General features: G+C 36.9%; 2 protein-coding genes across 6 annotated transcripts in view; one reads left to right on the forward strand and one right to left on the reverse strand.

Moving 5' to 3' along the window:
• Positions 1–704: 704 nt before the first annotated feature.
• LOC140326638 (putative nuclease HARBI1) lies at positions 705–22,277 on the reverse strand. 5 transcript variants are annotated; one of them, XM_072405418.1, is made up of 6 exons: positions 22,149–22,275; positions 17,426–17,545; positions 15,676–16,741; positions 13,132–13,841; positions 3,317–3,685; positions 705–1,339 (listed from the first exon to the last, which is right to left on the reverse strand). In XM_072405418.1, coding segments are annotated over exons 3-6 (1,101 nt in total). In that variant the 5' UTR covers positions 15,696–16,741; positions 17,426–17,545; positions 22,149–22,275; the 3' UTR covers positions 705–1,337. The 5 variants fall into 5 exon arrangements, with proteins under 5 accessions (XP_072261519.1, XP_072261520.1, XP_072261516.1 ...); XM_072405419.1 differs by having other exon boundaries at positions 16,599–16,741; positions 22,149–22,274; XM_072405415.1 differs by having other exon boundaries at positions 13,132–16,741; positions 22,149–22,277.
• Positions 22,209–22,820, forward strand: part of GTF2E2 (general transcription factor IIE subunit 2) — a 28,651-nt gene continuing 28,039 nt past the window's right edge. The window contains exon 1 of the mRNA XM_072405421.1: positions 22,209–22,407. The gene's annotated coding sequence lies outside the window, so the exon portion shown is untranslated. The remainder of the gene's footprint in view (positions 22,408–22,820) is intronic.

The raw sequence follows: 22,820 nt of genomic DNA on the forward strand, positions 1-22,820 counted from the left end.
TTTCAGCATTATGATGCCCCCTTGCGCATAGCCAGCTTCATAAAGACACTGTTGGACCAGTTTGGTGAGAAGAAACTTGAATGGCTTGCGCAAAGCTCCAGTTTAACACTACTGAAAACTTTTAGAAAAGGACTTCTTGTGCAACAACCATACCTGACCTCACACATGGCTCTTTTGGCTGAATAAGCACAAATTCTCAGAGATACACTTTATCATCTTGACCTTCCCAGAAAAGTGGAGTCTGTTGTAGCAACAACCCATGGAAAAAGGCAAATCCATATTAATACCCATGGTTTCGGAATGGGATGTCCAAAAAGCACATATGGAGGTCATGGTCAGGTGTCAGCCAACACTTGGGCGTTATATACATGCTGATTAGTGTGCATCAAAACTTTGTCCCCCTAAAATATAGAAAAATCAGTACTTGACCATTAAGGCTGATTTCAGATCTATAGGTGGGTATTACCTTGTCTGTCAATTATTTGGTGACTGGATGCCCATTATGGAACGATAGGAAATTAGTAAACATAATTTAAAATGTGCTAAAAGATGGCACAAACTTAACAATCTGGAGTTTAGGTTCACTCAAAAAAGAAAAAAAAACAAGCTCACAGTCACATTATATGACATCTGTAGAATACTGTAATTGTAAGCAATAAAACTCATTATACAACTCAAGGTGAAGACAGATAACATCCAGTGAGGAATCTGCATATGGAAGTTTTATTCAAAGTGCCAGTGACAATGGGAATACTTACACATGTGAGAGACTGAATATTTAGCTGCACAATTTACATTATACTTGGTGGAATAAATAGCAAGGGGTTTAAACACTAACAAAGCCGACTGCTTATCCATTTCTAAATAATCTATAGCAATTTTACTTCAAGTCTGAAAAGTAAGGTTTTTACTTCATGGGATATAAATGTAAAAAACATAAAATGAAGACATGAATAGCAAACAATTTGCTTAGTTGAGCTTCAGGAAGACAAGTGCACTAGCTAGGTTTTGTATAGATTTACTGTAAACATTACAAAAAAAATATTCTCGACTTGGTAAAATAATTTGTTCAAATGTTCTATCTAGTTAAAAAAAAATTAAATAAAAGATAAAATGCACGCTACAAAATAGTGTTGTATTGTAATACATGGAAAAGTAGAGCAAGAGTATGACGCCTACACATTCTATAGATCTAAACTTATATATGATTAGATACCCAACTGTATGCAGGGATTTCGGTCAATACACGTCATTGTAAGTCCATGGAGTGTAGACAATCCATATTATTAGGAAACAATAACCCAAAGGTTAGGAAAATAGGTGAAGGTAGCCAGGGTTCCTAAAAGGAAAAAAAGTATCATAAGCCACAGATACATTACAACAGCTATATATAAAATAAAGACTACTTTTTGGGATCACATAACCAAAAACAATGCTGTGTTTTTATGACAGCATGATTGTTGGAGCACGCACTTAAAGCTGAGAAACTTTACACATGCCGCCTGTATACAATACAATATATAAATATAGAAAGAGAGAGAGAAAATGCTACAGCTGTCTGGAATTTTTAAAAGAAAACTTTTCCCACTGTTTCAGGATGTTTGCTCTTAAACCCAACAGTGCAATAGGTTTGATTTCCCCCTATTCCACCCTTTATTCCAAAGGACTCTCATTAAAACTTTAGGACACCCGACTGCCACCACTGCTAATATAAACCTTTTGTCCTTGATTAAATTTGAAAAACCATGTCCCCTCGCACCCAAGAAATTTATCATGAAAAAATGGTTAGACTCCTGTCCCCTGACTATTTTACAACTCATGGAGCCACTACAAAACCTCATGCTTATTGACAAAACCGAAGCAACCCAACACCCTGACATGCACCCTTAACAGTTTTTTGCTACATGGATGCCTTTTCTAGAAGACACACTTACCCCAAACAGTAGCCGTTTTTCTGTACAATTTTGATATAAAACTGATGTACAATTTCTGTACATGTGCTGTATTACTGAATAATGTTTTTTAAATATTTTCCTACTTGTTTTCAATAAAAAGAATTAAAAAAAAAAACAAAAAAAACTTTAGGACAAGGCCTCCTTTACTATCTGAGGACCCACAGAATCCAGAAAAACCTATTCTCACCTCCATACTTTTTATTAGAATTATGTTGGTTAGAATTTTAAGTATATTGTGGATTTTTTAAAATATACGTTTCCATTGTTAGCTGCACTTTAAAATATGTTTTTCATTTATTATTTTAATTGCCCATCAATGAACAGTGAATATGTTTTTATCCATAATAGATTTTTGGAACAGGCTTTCTAGTTTCAAGCAATAATGTTACATGCATAATGATTTTTTAATTCAGTCATATTATTGAAGTTAAGAAATGACAATTATGACTATTTACATATCTTTAGGCTGAGTTTTTATGCATATAAAAGTCTTTTAAAAGTTTCAGTTTTCCCTGTGGCTTATGAAAAAAGAGACAATACTAGCTGTTGTGATGTCCTTTTTGAACACTCAGGCTCTTTACTAGCAGAAAAGAACTAAAATGTAAATGGTCAAGTTCAAAAAGAGAAAAGGTGACAGGGAGAAAGACTCAATGTAACATGGCAGAGGACAGATGACCTGGGACAGTTTGTGTTTTGTTATAAGGCCTCCCATCATTTAACCTAGATGTCCATTGATGATGCAAGCCTTTAGAACCCATGTCCTTTAGGTTTAGCTTTTTTTGTCTGGTTTATTAGGTGTATTTCAGGAAACAACCAACATACAATGGTTTACTCATTTGCCCCACTCCTAAGATTCAAAGCAATATATATGTATAATATATATATATATTCCACTGTTGTTGTGTGTGCTGATATGTAGGTATGCCTAGAATTTATCTACATGCACATACCATTAGATGCATTCACATCGACCAGGAAGTCCTGAATCATGGGCTGTTTACACGGACACCTTTCAACACATCCTAGTAGTACTGAATACTGTCCACACTTCCCACTTCATACATCACCCAGCACTGTATTTAGTAGCCTTACTGACAAATAGGAAAAAAAAAGGTAGAGAGAGGGATGAGGCCAGCACCCAACCCTACCAGGAAGATTCAAAGCTTAGTGCTTGAAATTACCCAAGATTCTGAGATCTATGGAATGTAGGAAAAACAGATGGATGTATAAATTCAGACAAGGAAAACCAACCAAGCTTTATTCCATCTGAAGTCTTGAGGAATACAATCAGTTAGAATTAAAGATACAAAATCAAGTGGACAGTGCTTTAAAAAAAAAATGCAATTAAAAAGGTTTCTTACATGTGAAGTACTGGTTAATCACTTTGATCCGGGTCTGTTTTCCTGCTTCAGTGTTCTCCTCTCTTGAAACAGGTGGCACTGGCGGTGGTGCTTCAAGATCATCAAGGATATCAACATGCTGATTTCGACTGACAGCTAAATTATGCAGAATGCAACAGGCCAGTATAATCTGTGCTCCTTTTTCTGGAGAATACTGTAGTACACCCCCTGACCGATCAAGACAGCGGAAACGGCTCTTTAGAGATCCAAAGGTGCGCTCAATAACTGAATGGGCAGTCTTGTGTGCTGCGTTATAACTCTTTTCTGCTTTTGTTTTGGGATATTTAATAGGTGTGAGAAGCCACTCTGCCACGGGGTATGCATCATCACCTGCAAAGCAAACAAAAACTTTGTTTTTAAATAAAAATATCACATAACTCTTTAGTTCCCCTTTAAGATTGTTCCACTATTATACAACTGTAAAGGTATCATACTCATAAAGCTGAACTCCAGGCAAATAGCTACTCGGTAATATACAGTACATATATGAGAGCTCCTATATCTGGCAATATACCTGAAACTTTCACTAGAAAGATAACGTCATCCTTTATTCTCTCCTGATTCTTCTCTCTTAACATGTTCATTGAGAGTTCATATACATGCAACAATCTGATCTAATGAAATATATATGAGTCCCTGTTTGATTTGCATGCAAGTTGTATTATCATTATTGGCATGATAATTCCTTAGTCTCCAAGTGACAACTCACTTCCTTGGTATTCTTACATATTTTTGCATCTGCACTCCTGAAGGGGGAAAAAGAAAGCTGTCAGATTTAAAGATGGCACTTGTGGAAGAGTGATAAGACACCCATTGCTTTGAGAAGACGCTGCCAAAGGTGATTGTTTTTTGCCTTGAATATTTTATTTTTCAGTTTTTATTGAATTGGATGCTTGCTCAAATTACCAACAAGTTTAAAGATGACATTTTTTTAAAGAACAGCTCAGCGTAGTGACAAGGTGTCCTGGAAGGACCTATTTGATTGCATCCAGGCAAAGCACACCTGACCTGATGCATGTAAGAGTTTAGAGGCCCAAAGCCCCAAATTTGAAGTATAAACTTCAATTCCCTAACATTAGCCTGAGATTGAAATGTGCTTTATAAAAATGATAACCACTTGGGTAAATACAAAAGCTTTGGGAAACCCTTACTTTGTGTTCTGTGTCTCAAACCTATAGGGCCTCAAACACCAGATGTCATACCTGTAGGTAAAGAAATCCTGAATCTAGTAACAATATAAGATAGCTTAATATTATTTACATTTTTTAAAACATAATTTTGTAAAAATGTTCAGGTAATTTGGATCCTAAATGATCTGTTGCTGCATTACTTAAAGGGAAATTCCAATTGGAAGAATATTTCAGCACTATCAAGACCTTTTAAAGGTTATTTTCAGGAAGAATGTTGTAGTTAAGTATGAGTGTAAAGAAAACTGCAGTTGAAGTCTTTTGATATGATTTAGGACCACACATTCTAACTACAGAGGATTCCCAGTTTGTACAGGGCTAAAAAACAGAATTACCAAAATGCATAGTTTTAGGTACAGAGTGATATATTACATGGTGCATGCACTGCAGAAAAGAATACTGTACTGGAAAAGAAGAACTAAAGTTTATATATATATAAAATTTCTTATCAAGCAGGTTTTTATTGCAGAGAGGGTCAGGCGACATCCCTTTTCCAATAGAATATACATATCTGCCTGACTGCCTTCTTTTGTCAAAAAATGTTAAGCTCCAAATGTGCAGCTCAGAGTAGGATGCCGGGATACCCAGTAACCAGCTTCCCGTGCAGTTTCTGGGACTGAATGAAGATGCCTGCGCAGAAGTTATATAATCCCAATCAGGCCAATAAAAAATAATCAAAATACTAAAGAAAATGACAATGCCCACAAACTAATGGAGGCATGTCAGTGTATTTAAAAAATTATAATCAAGCAGATAGGGTTATTTTAATGCAGAATGTACATCACCTTTTGCCCCTGCCTGATTGCAATTTTTTGAAAAACTTAAGTAAGTACACTGTTTATTGGACTCTAGGGATCCATTTATAAAGTAGTAGATCGGACAATCAAAAGCATTTACTGTTTGAAGATGTTTTAAGTGCATGTGTTTTGTCAGGGATTGATTCTTTGCTATAGAATGTTCCTGACTATTACATTCACTGCTATATATGTAGAATTTTCTAGGCGTTAGTAAAGGCTCCTTGCAAATACCTCTATATCTTGTTTTGAAAAAAGCTCAATTATAGCTTCATTTATAAAACAGAGACATTCTCTCAAACAATCCCTGGTGAGAATCAATTCTGCCATTAAAACGCATGAACCTGGAAGATTCATGGTGGCTTGGAGGTTAGCACTCTGGCCTTTGCAGCGCTAGTTCACAGGTTTGAATCTCGGCCAGGACAGTATATGCGTGGACTTTGCAAGTTTTCTCCGTGTTTCTGTGGATCTCCCCCAAAGTGACCTGAGACTGTTTTAATGACATATGACTATGGTGGGATATTAGATTCTGAGCCCCTTTGAGCAACACTCGGTGACCAGACTATGGACTTTGTGAAGCGCTGTATAATATGTCAGCATTATATAATAATTCCATAACCTTGTTCCATAATTCCATAACAAGATATAACTAAAAAGCCATAACTGCTGTTATTGCGAATTCTATAGGCTATTTTTTTACTTGACCTGTTCTCCCTAAGAGAAGCTGCTAACCCTCCCCCCCCCTCACCTCTATAGAGCATAGTTCTCTCATCTTTCAGCATTGGAAAGGATTGTGAAAAATCCTTTCCAACGACAAAAATGACCCATGTGTACGCAGCCTAGGACCGCAAGATAGGAAACATTTTATTATTTTAAAAATATAATCATCTGAAGCTAATAAATTATGTGCGTGCGTGTGTGTAAGTATTTATTCTATTTCCAATGGTATTGTTACTTTTCTTTACTTGTGGGACAGCTGTGACTCAAAGGTTTCTGTGTAAGAGTCCAATCAATATGCTTGTATTTACAAAGGAGGTTTACTCATATTACACAGTCATAACCAAATTACAATCTCTTGGTCACCAGTATGCTGCAATGTAATTGTAAGGTTTCATACATACATAAATAAAATAGTAAATTTGTTTAAAAAACAAGATAAAAATAACAACTATTTAGAGATTGGTAGTGCCTAAATACATCTAATATGATTCCTCTTGGTCAAGATGAGCTTCATTGTAGAGTATGGCTTCTTGTCATTCTTCCCACTTCTGGATTCATCACTGGAGATATGCAATACATACTGTGGTTGCAGATGCTAAATTCATTTCTGCTGTAAAAAGGACCCAATAATCTGATAAAATCAAGAATATTTTAATCCTCTTTCAGTCTTGAATCCGGCATTTTTATCCTGCGCTGAGTACTTCGACTTTGAAGTGCATTTAGATGTAATGATGCAGCATGCCATTCAGAATTTAAAATCCATATTTGCATAAACAAAAACTAATTCTAAGATATAACAGTTCCATATTGGGCACCATCAAAGCACTTGACATGAAAAAGAGCACACGAAAATGTTTAAACTCGAACACTGGAGTACTAACATCTTTCCTCCTTTGTGCTGTCCAATTGTTTTTTTTTAGTAATCTCCTCAGTGGGTTGTTGTAGATATAAGTGACAATTGATAAGTTACAAGGTCATTGCCACACTTTGTAAATACAGAGGTTTTCCATCTTCTGCAAGAATTATCTTCTTCAAGGTGTTGTTTTACTTGGAAACATTTTTCTTTATTTGCTGCTTTATCCAAGCACAAGGGTAGGCTTGAACAATATCCAGAATAGTTTTATTTATCTTCACATCTCTGACCTGGCATTACCATTTTGCATAGGTTACTTCAAGTTGTGCAGCATTTTAATGTAAGTTATAGACGGAGATATGGAATGGCAGATAACATTTTTCAGAGAGATCTAGTTTTAACCAGGCTTACATTTGCTCCTAAATCTGTCAGTGTACTTACATCACTGCATCTTCTCATCACATGCTTTCTAATGTGTGCTATTCCTTTGTTTGTATGCACGCACTTCCATGAACACAGCTCTATCACAACATAAGGGTGGGAGCAGACTGTACTTTACAGAGTGACTTCTAGAACCCTAGTAGGCTCATAAAGACAAAATGCAGACGAATTAGGATGAGTAAATTGGAAATTACCTTGGGTATACAAGATAAGGCAGGGTGTGTGCCAACCTTACATAGAAAAGTTTGTTTTCTTGTTCCACTATTTGTCTGAGTAAGTTGAGATGAGATAACCACTTCAAGTATACTACATTCATATACACTGATACTTATGAATGAAGCACTGATACAGATAGGTTTGTATTGGAGAAATATATACAGGTAGTCCCTGGGTTACATACGAGATAGGGACTGTAGGTTTGTTCTTAAGTTGAATTTGTATGCAAGTCAGAACAGGTACATTATTTTATTCAATGCAATTAGGACAGGTGTTTGAACATATTATTAGGCAGCATGGTGTCAGTTACTGTATAAAAAACTCGCTGTAAGCTAATCACAGACAAAGCAAAATAAAAAACTTTATGGAGCCTAGACATTCATTAACTTCTGGAGCAAGCTGTGCTTTTGATATGCAAAAGGAAACAACTGCAGAGTTTGTCTTGGTCATTAAAGAGTTACAAGAGCTTGCAGAAGAGCTCAGTCTCAGCTGTGTTTAGCAAAAGATTTCTTCTGCAAGTCATGCAAACTTACCCCTCCAAGCCTCCTTCCTGCACCCTAGGGAGCAGGGAAGCCTGTTCGTATTTAAGAGTGGTCCGTATGTTGGATGTCCCTAACCTGGGGACTACCTGTTTAGAAATATTAAGCTGAAAGAAATCTCTCTGCTGGACCTACTTCAAAAACAGCCATCTGATAGAAATCTATGTGAACATCAACTGTTAATTCAAACTGTCATATGATGATTTCTCAATTTACAGATTAATTAGATGAGTGTGTAGAGCTTCTTCAATAGGCAACTTTGTTAAATTGAAGACTGTAAAAAAAAAACAAAAAGATAGGTAGATCATAGCATGAAAGTTTGATTGCAGTGTAATAGCACACAGTGTATGTTTAATAAAGGGGTAATGATTGCGGTGTAGAAGCGCACAGTGTATGTTTAATAAAGCAAACCTTAACTAAAAATTTGTACTTTACATAAAAGGGTACACAACCCTTTTATTTAACCCCCCTAGCGTTCTAATTCTGTGCAAATTTCAATGCAAAAAGTGTTCCATTTTTTTTGCATGTAAATTTATTTTACATTGTATGATGTAATTCTTAGGCATAACTCACCAATATTTAATAAATGTAATGAACTCAATAAAAAACTTTAAATAAAATAACACAAAAATCTGTAATAAAAAAAAGAAAATATTAAAACGTAATATAGGTGTACAGTAGCTTATAATATATATATTATATGTATTATATGAATATGTCTTTGTATTGGACTTAATACAGCTATTTTGTATTGAATCCAATACAAAATTATTTGAATTTCCTGCCGCTAAGTCCCGGCCACATCGACGTCACCGGGAAACCCCGTAGATCGAATCCACACTTTGCGGCTGGAGATCAGAGGAGCAGGACGTGTCCCCAGGACCTACGGGTACCAGCATGACGCCTTGGGACAGCGACAGAACAAGGTTTTTTTACTTTAAAGAGACCCCCAGTGTGACTCAGGATTACTTCATTTTGCAAGTAAAGTCACACTCGGGATTACCGCTAGGAGTTTAAAGAAAAGTGTTATTTTTTTATTTTTTAAGTGCAATACCCTTTTGTGCAGCACCTCTTGTTTCTGTCAGCGATCAGACAGAATGGGAGTGCAAAGCCTCCTGGATACCTACGTCACGCATCCTGGGAGGCTCTTGGCTGCTCCTTCTGTGCATGCCCTGATCTCGGGCATGTGCAGGAACAGCCCTTTCTTTATTGGAAGAAAAAAATTGCCAATCTCAGCAATCTTTTTCTCTTTTTCTCCATCTACGTCACCCGACCTCGCGCCTGCTCAGTGCAAGATGGGGTGATGTAGAAAGAAAAAAGAAAAAAAAAAAAAAAAAAGGAAGATGAGAAGATGTCGGCACCCGGCCCAGGTCCAAAGATGGATACTGGGACAACGCGGGACCCAAAAAAAGAAACCTCTAAAGGTAAGTGTGCTTTTTTTTAATTTTTAGTCCCGCTTTAAATACTATACATCTTACATTCTCAATAGTTTTCCTTTAGTGATTCTATTTACAGACATGTAGATACTATACACATATACATAATATGCTATGTTGAACAACTTTTTAAACCATGTGTTTTGGTTTTTGGTTAATTTCCCTATCTCTAACAGTTGGATGTACCTGTTGATAAAAGAAATGAAAAATTAAAAGAAAATGGATTATCCATCCTATAATAATGTCCTGGCTATTTAATTCTGACTCTGCAGATACTGATGAACAACAGCTTCCAATGTTTTAAAGGCCCAAGCAAACTTGTGTGCATTAACCCATGTATGTTTATTGCATTAAGACATCACTTATTTTGAATGGCCTCTCAACAAGCCTCAGTGTGTAAAAAAAGATAAATTAAACACACCCAGTGTCTATTTATCAAGCAGTAAATCTGACATTTAATGAAATATTCCTTGGTAGAGAATCTTCCATCTTCCAGGTCCATTTGTTTCAATGTTGGTAACTGATCCTCTACCAGGAATAGTGTCAGTGAATGTCAGTTGCTTTATAAATAGACCCCATCTGTGCTTATTTTAGGAATGCAGCACTTCACATAACTGTATTTTGCAGTATGCTATAGCAAAGATGCATTTTTTTGTTTGTACTATATATGTGCTAAGAGGTGCATTTCAAGACAAATGTAAGGTAATGTAACCATGTTTACAGGTGTTCTCAAACATAAAAGTGTAAATCTGCCCTAAATGTTTCCTGCTGTTATAAAACAAATGTATTGTAGCGCCAGTACTGTTGATATCCAAGATATATTAAATCCCAATGTATTTCCTTACCTTTCCTGTATAACCATCCCATTATAGCAGCAGAACTTGTCTAGATGCTGCCTCTATAATACCTTCAATACTGGTCCTCCTCTTTGCCAGTTTGGAAGATGATGTATCCATTAGTGGCACTTCCACCTCCATTTTAGTGATAACAGCAATACTCACCCAATATTAAAGCAGTAAATGCTGACATCATTATAGGAGTCTCAAAACAACAGTGATCAAAGCATATTGCACCAATTAAATCATCACAGAAATATGTCCCAGCAGCCTAGGAAGAAATTTTGATCAAACTAAAAGATGTACATATACAGGTCCACTATAGGGGAAAATATTGTATTCTTGTTACTATATATAGGTAATACTAGAAATGATTTTATAGGAATTTCTTTATTTCTTCACATCTATATTTTCTCTATATTTACACACAAACAATGCTGTCCACCAAAGCAATCATTACAAGGATTGAGACAAACTATTTAATACTGAGAGGGGTGCTTACAGGGATTTTGTTCATATCCCCCCCCCCCCAAAAAAAAAAATGCTGCATAAAAATAAAAATGTAAAGGTAAGCAAAAAAAAAATGTAATGCAGTAAAACAAAAAACTGCTATTATGTGACAGATTGCACCATAAATGTCAGGGTTTTTTTGCCCATACTCTTCAAAACATTTGTAGGAACGTTTGCAAGTGGAATACAACCCATGGCACTTAATGAATGTTATTAAACACGTATTACTGTACAACATCACATGCATTATTAGGAGCTTCTGGTATAAAAACAAACACTAGATGATCCATTAGGCCTAAACATTGACTCAAAACGACCATATTTATGATCAATTTATAAGCAGAATGTTGATCCAAAATTGATTGGGTAGGGTTTTTTTTTTGTTGAGGATGTGTTAACCATTGCATTTTAATCTTACCACTTTTTTTTGTCACAAAACATTATTTAATTTGATAGAACAGTGAAAATTGCCATTACAGTGTTTGCTTATCAAACAAGTTTATAGTGTATTGGCTACTTGTAGCTGATTGTAGGGATCAGTTTAAACTGATTGTACTCTATAAATTGTACATTAATTGTAATCAATCAAAGGACAATTGAGGACAAAACATATCACACATATGTATACCTTGATAATCCTTTATGTAAGATAATTTGAATAACAGAGCTTTGTTAAGACCGCTGTAAGCAAAACTGTAAAAGGTAGCCAAAAACTAATTCTGACTTTGCATAAGTTTAGCCATGCACAGTCTGGGGAGCGCCTGTAATATACTTTCCTTCTTTATTTGAACATGTAATATTCTTGCAGTTACAAAATATGGAGGATTGTTGCTAAAACTTTTAGAATTGGCATTCTAGGAAAGGTAATCACATATAGGCCAGTGTTGACAAATGAACATCGCCTTTATCATTGTATTGTATTTATCTGTGTATGTGATAAATTATGTTTATAGTTTGGTGGTCATCCTAAAATACATATGCAGGATTATAAAATAGGGAGCATGCCTAGTCATTATCCTGGATGAGTGGGCATTCCTAGGCAGGTAGTGCTAACATGTGATAATGAGCCTCTGTGACCAAAAGAATTTAATGAATCCAATTATTTAAAGTCCATGGACAGTAATGATGGGGAGGAAAGACTAGACTAGACAATGCTGTACATGCTCCTACTAGAAATGAAGCAGACTACATCTGACTTTCTGCAGCTTCCAAGGCACTTGCAATGTACAGTAAGCTGTTTCAGAGATGAAGAGGAGCATGTACAACTATGTAATTTGGAAAGGAAGGGTTGAGTTCCACTTTACTACTGTTGTCTGTTTCTGTCTATCTGTTGGATAGATCTGGTAGGAAGCCCAACAGCCCAATAAACAAACGTGACGGGCTGACAACGCTGTAGCCAATTGCAAGGAGGTAGATTAGCACTGTCAGCCTGGATGAATCTCCAGGCATAAAAATGTATCAGATTCAAAACATTAATTATTAAGAAAACTGTATAGTATAAAAAAAGATTTAGTATAGAGTATAGTGCTTTTATTTATTTTGGGATGAAAATATAAAATAGATTAGGTTGATATATATAATCTCATTGTTTCAATGTATAATTATTAATCACATATTCACAAATATGAGGACGGCCAAACGGAGCATAGACATGCTTTGCGGTGCTACACAATGGTTGTGCTTTAGGGCAGGTTCAGACCAGCTTAAGGATCAAGCAATCCTGCCCAGCTGCCATCAGCTGGTGGCAGTCAGAGGTCTTCGTACTATTCACTGCCACCCCAATTCATTCATTCATTCTGTTGCTGGTAGAAACTACATGTAATGTTTTCGAGAGGCAGCCGTTCTCTGGCATGCAGAAGCGGTAAATGCACCACAACCTCATAGCCAATGTGAACATATACTCAGACATGTGCGAAGGACAGAAAGGCTGTCATTCAATTTATTCAAAACAATTCATGCCTTATGTGACAATACCAAATATATTGTAAAAACATGCCTGTTAAATGAGCCATATAAAAACTTACTTGAATTTTAAGACTAAATAACTCAAATTAGACCACACTTTAACTCATCTTTATCAATGTCCTCATTATCAATGTATGGAGTATTCCGTTCAATATAGTTTGTGATGTACAGCTGCATTTTAAACACAATACTTGGGAGATATATATATATTTTTTTTTGTAATCTGACAGAAGAATAAAAGCTTTTCATTATAAAAACGGATTTCTACTTACTACTTACCCAATATCCAGCCTTCAGGAAGATTGCCTGATGTCAAGATTGTATGTAAGCTTGAATGTTTTAGTATGTAGGAATCATGTGTAGATCCAGGATACCCAGCTACCAAGTTAAGAATCCTCATATCAGATGCACATACCATCTGAACATTTAAAGAGTGAAAATTCTTGCTGTTTCTGTAAATATCTTCTGTTGGGGGTGACAGAGCGACATGAGTACAGTCAATTACCCCCATGATGTTAGGAAAAGAGGACATTTTATAAAAGCCATCTTTTATTGTTTGTATTGCAGCTTTATCTGATGGGAAAACAATATACTGTGGAGTTAACTTGTTGATGGCTTTTAGGACTTGAGTAAGATGCCTGCTGAAACTAGGTTGGGAAATACCAGAGAGAGCGGACACCGTACCCTGGAAGGATGCAGAGGAAAAATAATGCAGTGCACTGAGCAACTTTACCATTCCAGGAACTGCATGGTTCCGTTCACAGTTCGGCTCTATATCTTGCTGGATTTGTTCATAAAGCTCCAGTATAACCTCAGTGCTAAAGCGATACCTTGATTTAACTTCCTCTTCATTTAATCCAAAAAGTGATATTCTTGGCCTGAAGACGCGTTCTCTATGTTTGTGATTTGGATTGGAATCTTGACGCAATATCTCTTGCTGGGCACCTTTTTCATGAATACGAAACATGGTATGCAACTCCATAACTGGGCTGAAAAGAACATTAAGAGACACTAAATCTAATATAATGTTCACAGAGAATATATTCACATTGCTGAAAATTCTTCTACATTGGAACAATACAATAAACGTATTTTTAGAATATCTAAAGTTTTTGTTTTGGGGAGAATAGGGTAAAGTTAGAACCCATGTTCTAACCCTAATGGGAAGATTAACCATTTCTATTTATCTGACAACCATTCTTATTATAAGTGATCTTCCAGTAGGAACAGTTCTTCCACTGGCAACTGTCTAGGATTACCATGGAAATTCCTCTCCCTTCCTATAGTGCAAGCAATTGATAAACTAAGATAACCTGGACTTAGTGAAAAACATACCTAAAAAGAAAAGTTTTAGAATGACCCAACCAGTTTTTTGCATTGCTGTGTAATGCCACCATCTTTTAAGGCAGTGGTCTGGGGAACACAAAGCAGGCAAAATTTCAGGAGAAGACACTACAGTCCATTACAAGAACGTCTTCTCATGAGATTTGGCAGTCCTTACCATTTGTTGATGTCCTTGCCCTGATGCTGGGGGTAAAGTAAGTGTTCATCAAACTTTTTTCTTTATAGATACATGTTCCATCTACATAGTGTAGGTGGTTTGGAAAAGGGTACAGGGCCCGGACGATGTAAGTGAATAGACTTCCCTAAAAACATAACCTATCAGGTAAAAATTTTCATTACTTTTGTACACAAGTCTGCAGCAAGCTGAAATTTCATTGGTTTCTAAGAAAGGAAAATTTAAATGGATGCATTCTTCTGTAATCTTAGTCTACCACTCCTAAGGGGCCTTTCAAACCTATGAAGATGCAATGGTGCATTTATTTGACACACTGGATTGCATACATTTGATACAGATGCCCTAAATTTGGACAATACATTCATTTTTTTGTGCCAATAATAAATAATTTACATGACCCTGTCTAATATGTGTAAACCACTGATATCAGCATGTAACACTCTAACATGCATCTAGATCAAAATAAAATAATCCCGTCTCAAAAAGTAGTCCCCCAATTTGACATTTGAAAAGCCAGAATTAACACAAGACATGCATTTTTAGCAGTGCATTTATTAAGCGATTAAAGGATTTTTGGGAGAATGATCATAAAATAAAAAAAAAAAGAGCTTTTAAGAATGCCATTAGGAACAGAGGTTTACAAGATCTACTGCATACCAACCATCATTCCCATAGAATGGTAAACATACTTTCAGTCAATACATGACCATTCAGATGATATTTAAAGCAATCACCTTTTATTTTCCACCCCGTCCATTCAAAATTGCACCATTCTGTGTTCATCAGCCTCAAAGATCACACTGCCACAAGCCATTAACACCTCTATTGATCTACAAATATGCGTCATCCATTATCCTTTTCAAAGGTTAATATTAGTAAATTACAAAAAATATACAATTGTATCAAAATCATTTATATCATGCAACAATTTGTGTGTGTGCTGCAGTGACAAGTATTAATGATGAACACTTCTGAATATACCTAATGGGCCATTTTTGTTACTCTCACCTCCTCCCTTTACAACTGCATGTCTGCTGCATATCATGACTTCTTGCTATTTGGACTACATAGCATCACATACAAAGAAACTGCTCATCTAAGCTCAGCTACATCTTAGCACTTAGCAAAAGCTATAACAAAGACTGCATGAAGTTATTTCATCCTGGCCTTGCCCATAATACTGCGAGGACAAAAGATTCATTACACAGTGATGCCTGCAAGCTGCTCCACCTTTCCTAGCTATTAACAAGATCACAGTGACTGCATTAATAAACACAGATGTGCTACGAGTGTTATGTTACCACCTGCTCTGCTCCTGGAACATTGAAATGTTTCACTTCCTCTCATCTCATTTCCCTTCTTAAGTCCCACCCATTCACATAGCTTTCCCTGGATTTAACTCTGTCTTTTCTGATGCCCACCACCTTCCATCTCCTCTCATGCAGCCTTTTAGGCAAATGCATTCTTTTGTCTGATGACATAGGATTCTCATTCACAAACTCTTCTACTAGTTCATGATTAAGGCCTGCTACACACAAGAAAATGATCTGTTCTGATCCAATGAAACAATCAGACATGGAGTGAATGTAACAGGAAAACAATCATAAGCAATTTCACGCGTTGGTAAACATAACTATTGAATTTACGTGTGTGACATGCTTTGGGTCTATTGAAGACTGGATCTTATAGATCAGCCAGTCAAGCACAATGTTGGCAGATCTGCTCATGTGCACTGGGCCTAAGGCTACGTACACATGTGCAATAATTGTCGTTGAAAACAAACAACTAACGATCAACCATTTGATAATCGTTAACAAAAATGTGAACAACGACGCTGAACTAAGAATGTCGTCGACATTGATCTGATTGGGCGACGATCGTTTGCTATCTATTGTCTGTATGGTTCCTTCCTGCATCGTTCAAACAATTGTATCTAATGTGTGTACATTATCGGTGTATTATATTTGATGGTATCGTTTCAGCATGTACAGAATCGTGCACTATACAATTGTTCAAAATAGTCGTGAATAAATGGTCGGTCGTGAACCGTTCGTTTTCTAACGACAATTATTGCACGTGTGTAACTAGCCTAAGTGGAAAAAGCTCAATACAAAAATATTATTTAGGGAAAAAAAAAACAAATTAAAACAAAAAAAAGGTAACCAAGAAAACAAAAATCAACAACGAAAAACATGGTGTAAAAACATATCCAAATGACAAAATTTACAGAGAAGCTGTGGCTTCCAAACTTTATAAAACTCATGAGAGATCTGACTGTAGTTCTTTAATTCATTGCAGCTTTGGGACCGTTACATGTCTTCTCCTCAGTAACATGTCCTGACATCCACAGTGCAGGGGCAACTGTGTTTTCTATAAAGAAGAAAGATTTCTCATGTTAGAATATATTTGTTTGTGATAATGAACATAAGTGTTTGTGATAACTCTGATGGTAATTCTTAACTTTGCTTTTCTTGTTTTCACCTGCATTTGAAGCATACCTTACTCTCACATCTGCAGATTTTCATTTAATTTAATCGTGTGATATTATTAACAATTTTGAGGGTGTGTTGGACCTGCGCTTTTCATACATTGCAGGTCCTTTTGGTTTTGAGGTTGAAACACATTCTTTCCAGCAGCAATGTGTTTTAATGCAAAAAGCAGTGTCAATACATGGAGCTAATCAACAGAAGACCTTTCCCAAAATAAACACTAGTATGGTTTCAGGTGGATTATGGTTGTATAGACAGGTTGCTGATTTCTGACCTTCAAAATAGCCACATTCCCATTCATAAATAATTTTGTATATACAGATAGAAAAAAATTGATTTTGGGACTTTAAAGGCATTCAATCAAGCTCAGTGTACACAGTAAATAAAATATAAAACATACATTTATTCAAAATTTAGTTAAAATTACATAAAAACCATCACATTAGTAGTTACATTTGCATAGTTGGTCTGTTTTATGAGGCTAGGCATTGAATGTTCAACGCATTTCACGGAGCTAAGTCCGCTTCTTCAGGTAAAAAAAACAGCCGGATGAAATCATACTGACATTTTCCAGGAATGTGCTGTCAATAAACTTTGTTAGCATGGTTTCTTTGCTGAGCATCAAGGTATCTTTATCTGGACTGTTGCATAACACTATAGTCTTGTCATCATCTGGTCCTTAATCCTAATGAAAAAAAAAAAAGTAGAATTTTAGGCTTTAATATAGGCTGATAATAGATATATAGATAACGATAATTTAGTACAGTACAGGTTTTCTTTAACTAAAATGCAAAATTTTTAGCATAGTTTTGGAAGTTATAGAAAGCTTTCACTTTAAACATTAAAGGTATGTTAGTTGTCCACTAGGTGGTGCTGTTTATTCACAATGACTAGAAGTGTAATTCATTGTGAATAAAAATAAACACAGCACAACCTGGTGGAAAAATTGAGAATGACACCTACTAATAAACCAAAATATCTGTGCCCTCCCTATACCTTAATACATTTCAAGACATTAAAAAGCATTTGCCCATTTATTTAAAACTAACCTGATGTACAGTAATAATGTCTGACAGCAAAATGGCTTACCCAGGGACCTGTAGTGGTAACTTACTGTGCACCATGTTAAAGAGGACCCCAGATGTATTGGTGAAAAAAACAGATTCTTATATCACAATTAGTCCATCTCCTGGCTGAATCAAGAGAATATTGTTTTGTTACCAACACAATACACATTGTTTAATTCCTACTTGTTTTTGGCAAAAAGAAATTAAACAATGCATATAAAAAAGGAAAAGAATATATGAGGGTGACTAGGTAGAAGAAATATGCCTGGAGATTGGGGGCAAAATTTGGGATATATGAATGTGGACAGGAGGGGATATCATGTGTCGGTTTGGAGGGGAAAAATACCAGAATTCAACTTTATATTTTAAATGAGGAACATAATTAGGATAAAATATGTTCTATACCAGCTTTTCTCAACCTTTCTAAAATGAGGGGAACACTTGAAATACATTTACCTGCAGGGAACTCCCACTATTATTTACTATATCCACAGCCCATTGTACATTAGTGTGGTTGTCAGTGGGAAGATTGTGTCTTACATGGATAGCCAGTGGGAAGAATGTCACCTTTACAAATAGCTAAAAGGATCATTGATTTTACTTAAACTGACCGGAGAGGCACAAACTGCTCATTGCTCCCCTAGCAAGCTCTGGAGGCACCTTAGGGTTCCATGGAACCTTGGCTGAGAAACCCTGGCATATACTATACTTTATGAGCAATGATTGGACTATGATTATTAACACTTGATCCTGAAATAGGATAAAGTTGAGGATGCCACTAGATACATCAAAAGACATCTTGTGTTACTGAGGAGAGGGAATATTCCCTGTTGGTGTCATGGTTTAAAGCAACATCATGAGGGTCATCAAAAAATATACTTTTGTCATAAACTATTCATCTTGGTTTTCAATCCTTTGAAGCTTTGCATATCCAATGAACTGGATGATTATCCCATTTGCGAGTCTCACAAATCAAGCAGCTTGATGCTCCTGGGACAATAGCTAAGAATAATATTAGAAAGTTTAAATTCATTGGATTTTAGCCAACAACCCTGGATCCAGCCCCAAGAATCAGCCCCGGAATAGCAGTGAGATTAGTAGGCATGGAAAAGCCGAGAACAACTCTAAAGTAGTTGCACTCCAAGATCAGATCAGTGTTTGATCAAATCATCTGTTACTTTTTTAGTGACTTTGGGTTTAAAATAAACCAGGAGGACTCCAGTGTTGTAAGAAAAACACAAAAAATCAAGATGGGAATTTTGCATATTACCAAAGCAGCAATACTTTTTAGAGCATGTCTTTTAGACTGATGGTAACAGGGGCTCAGAGATGTTTTGAGGCTGTTTTCCTTCATCCAACATGTGGTGATTGAATCTTTTCAGAGAACAATGAAATCTCAAGACATTCTGGATCAAGGTGTACTGCCCAGTGTCAGATATCTATGTTTCAGGTCATGGATCCTGAATAATGACCCAAAACACATTGCTAAAAGCACCCAAGAATGGGAAAGAATAAAACATTGGCCTTCTATAGTCTCTGATATGAATCCTATGGAATATCTATAAAAAGAAGTAAAACGTGCAGCCTAGAGAAGGTTGCCTACAAACCTGACATAGCTGGAGCAATTTTCTTAGAAAGAAGAGGGCCATACGTTGTGTTAACACCTAAAACCTCACTGAAAGTGAAACATGTACTTTGCTGTGATTGTCTTTTAGGTTGTCCAGCAAAATATTAAGTTCAGGCTCCCATCATTCCTGCCCATGCCATTTTTATAGGTGTTATTTTTTGAAATATTGTTTTTTTTTATTTTTTAAAGGTATAAAGTGTGTCAATTACTTTTGACAGGTTCAAGTGTTTTAGAGACAATCACAGGTCCCTGATTTTATAACAGGGGTACTAACAAAACTGTCGCCAATTATCAAAGGCACCTTGTGACTGGTTCTGTGCATTAACCAAAAGTTCTCTTTCTCACGGTGATCATAGGCAGGTGGTGGACCCTCCGTGTCACCAGCCCACTTGGCAGGAATATGTACGGGGGCAGACTCTAAGGCACCAGCCTTCTGGTTCACCAACGCACCCCGCAAGGGAGATGCCCAGGTTGCATCTACCGTACACACAGGGGCTGGTAACTGGGAGAGCCCAATACTTAGTCAGGCAAGCCAAGGTGTCATGCTCAGGAGCTGTAAGCTGGAACCAGGTAACAAAACTAGAAGGAACTCCTTGTTCAAGCAACGTCCTGTTGCCGGTACTTCCTTATATAGGGGAAGTCATGTGGCAAATGGAGATCATGTGACCAGCAGGTAACAGAAGCCACCACCTGAGGATGCCCTGGCCCTTGGGGATCTGTGACAACCCCATACTAACCCACAAAGTGCCTACAGAATCAAATATGCTAAATGTAGGCACCTCACTGTCACTCCCAATCCACCATTGGGATGTGGTGTTATTAGTATTCCAGTTGGGAAGCTGATATTGAAAATGAGATCAGTAACCAGGTAATATCTGCCTATAACCCCTCTGGTTCCAGCATAAATGTTGGATGATCTTGATGACGTTTTCTACTTAAGTGGGCTCAATTTAATTCAGAATTTTAATGACTGCAGACCTGTCAAACTTTCTTTTAAACTAATGTATTTACATGCAAACTTAACCTGCTCTTAGCATTAGATTTTCGTTTTACACAAATAGTTTAATATTTCTGGGTACATTGTGATACAATGTACTAGTAATTACACTTTTTTTTACCTTGCACTTCTGTAAAGTATTAGAATTAACTTACAATGGCAGTGAGAAAATGTTACATGCAGTTTCCCCCTGCAGCAGCCCCCCATTAGAAATGAATGAGGGTGGGAATAAGTGGTACTGGTAATGTTCATTGCTGCTAGCTCTCACATGTGTAGACGCTGTCTCTCTTTCTGAACCAGCGCTGCCATGTGGGTGCTAAAGTGGCTGTTAGATCCATGAAATCATGCGATGAAGAGACATCTGTGAACCTGCCCTTGGTGTAAATAGGCCCTTACAACTCTGGGTTAACACATGAGGCCGTCTACATTTACTCAACTGATTTACAGCACTTACATCTCTGATGTGATGCATGTTAGATTTTCTAGATGTCTCCCCAAACTACATGGTCCCGGTAAATGTGATAGGAGAGTACAAATTACATTACAGCTGTCTGTGCAATGTGCTTTAAGTGCAAAATGAAAAATGATGTATCAAACCTAAGAATCTAATTCCGTTCATTGTGTGTTCAATCTTTTAACATATTACACACCTACTACCAGAGATTAGAACTTGAGTTGCGCGACTTGGAGTCTGACTTAAGTCGCATAAAGAACGACTTTCAACTTGACTCGCAAATTGCTTTCTCTGCTGACAGCTGAAGGGTGGAAGGCAGTGAGGCTTTTGTACACCACCTTCCTCCCCGCCTTTCTTGCATTCTAAGTTTCTCCTCTGACAGCTGAAGGGGGTGGGGAGGAGGGCGGTGTTACAGAAGCCTCGCTGCTTTCCTATCTTCCCCCTACAGCTGTCAGAGGAGAAATCCGTGGACTTAGAATGCGATCCTGTAACATGATCAGAGCTCTGTTTCTATATGGGGACAAATGCAGACAAATGAAGTGACTTGACTTGGGACTCAACTTGGAAGAATCCTTGGTGACTTGAGACTCAACTTAAGACTTGAAGGATGATGACTTAGTCCAACCTCTGCCTACTACTATTATTTTAGGCTTAATCTACACAAAAGCCCATGTTTGAAATTCTCATGCATTCCAATAGGCTAATCTACACCAGAATATTTCCTTGAGGCACGTTTATGAGCATTATAGATAACGTTCCTTGCAACATTTTAAAAATTAAAACATTGGGTTAATGCATCCATTGATTTCAAGGGAGGTGTTTTCCTGCATTTATAAACGCTTGAAAACATAATCACAGTAAAAATGCTGCATAGACGTTTTCTAGCAGTTTAAAGGCAAGCTTTACAACACCTCAATTTCAAACATGGGATTTTAAATCCTTCAGGTTAAACCCTGTGGAAACAGTTCGTGTAGACCCTTTGTAAATAAAGGAATAACTAGCAAATAAAAGCATTAAACATAAAAAGATTAAAAAATTGCGTGTTTTGCCAGGATCATTACTCTGAGGCGTGGGGAAGTCAAACTCTAAATCACCGACTACCAACAAATGCCGCCACAGGAAATAAAAACAATACTTCCCTACCCCTTTTATCACTTCCGCTTCCGGTCTGAGCGCTAATCCTTTTGCGTAACAACGCTGCGCCTGCTGCTAGGCAACACATGGCATAATCTTTATTGGAATACAATAGCCAACACAACGTAGACAAAAAAAAGCTGCCGTCCATTGAAACTGACGTAGTTGAAACGAACAGAAGGCTAGAAGCTGATTGGCTACTCTGAGTTCAGTGTGTGTATGGTTCATGCGGAGTGTGCCAGGAGCAGCAGGTCAGAGCTTCATATCGGTAAGAGCGATTCAATGTCGTGTAATGTGATAGGAAGCCAGCGACCGCCCATTGTACTTCCTACAGCCCAGTGTGTTATTGTTATTAGTGTGGTATTATTGTGTTATTGGGGTTTGTAGCTCCTCACTGCAGTCTATGTATTTCTCAGTAGCAGCTTTTGTATTAAAAAGACCCGTCAGTATGTGTTCTAGCTAAGTCCAGTGAATGTATCATGTATTTCCTGGTTATATGTATTGATATATATCTATGGGTAGCTACAGGAGTCCATGGTGCTGTGTGTGGCCCTAACATGTGCAATGTTACAATGGGGCTCCTCCGATGGCTGCATACAGAGAGTGCAGGAAATTGAACAAAGTGTTTTGTTTTGTACACCCCTTGTGTGTTTTGTTTTGTACACCCCTTGTGTGTTTTGT

This window comes from Pyxicephalus adspersus, chromosome 3, assembly GCF_032062135.1.
Source record: "Pyxicephalus adspersus chromosome 3, UCB_Pads_2.0, whole genome shotgun sequence".
Classification (NCBI taxonomy): domain Eukaryota; kingdom Metazoa; phylum Chordata; class Amphibia; order Anura; family Pyxicephalidae; genus Pyxicephalus; species Pyxicephalus adspersus.

Bases quoted from the DNA above. Each gene is read 5' to 3' on its own strand.
- LOC140326638 (XM_072405415.1), bottom strand. From the start codon at position 14,029: ATGGTTAATCTTCCCATTAGGGTTAGAACATGGGTTCTAACTTTACCC. The intron at 3,686-13,131 runs GTAAGTAGTAAG...TTTGCTTTGCAG, and splicing joins TCCTGAAGGCTGGATATTGG to GTGATGATGCATACCCCGTG.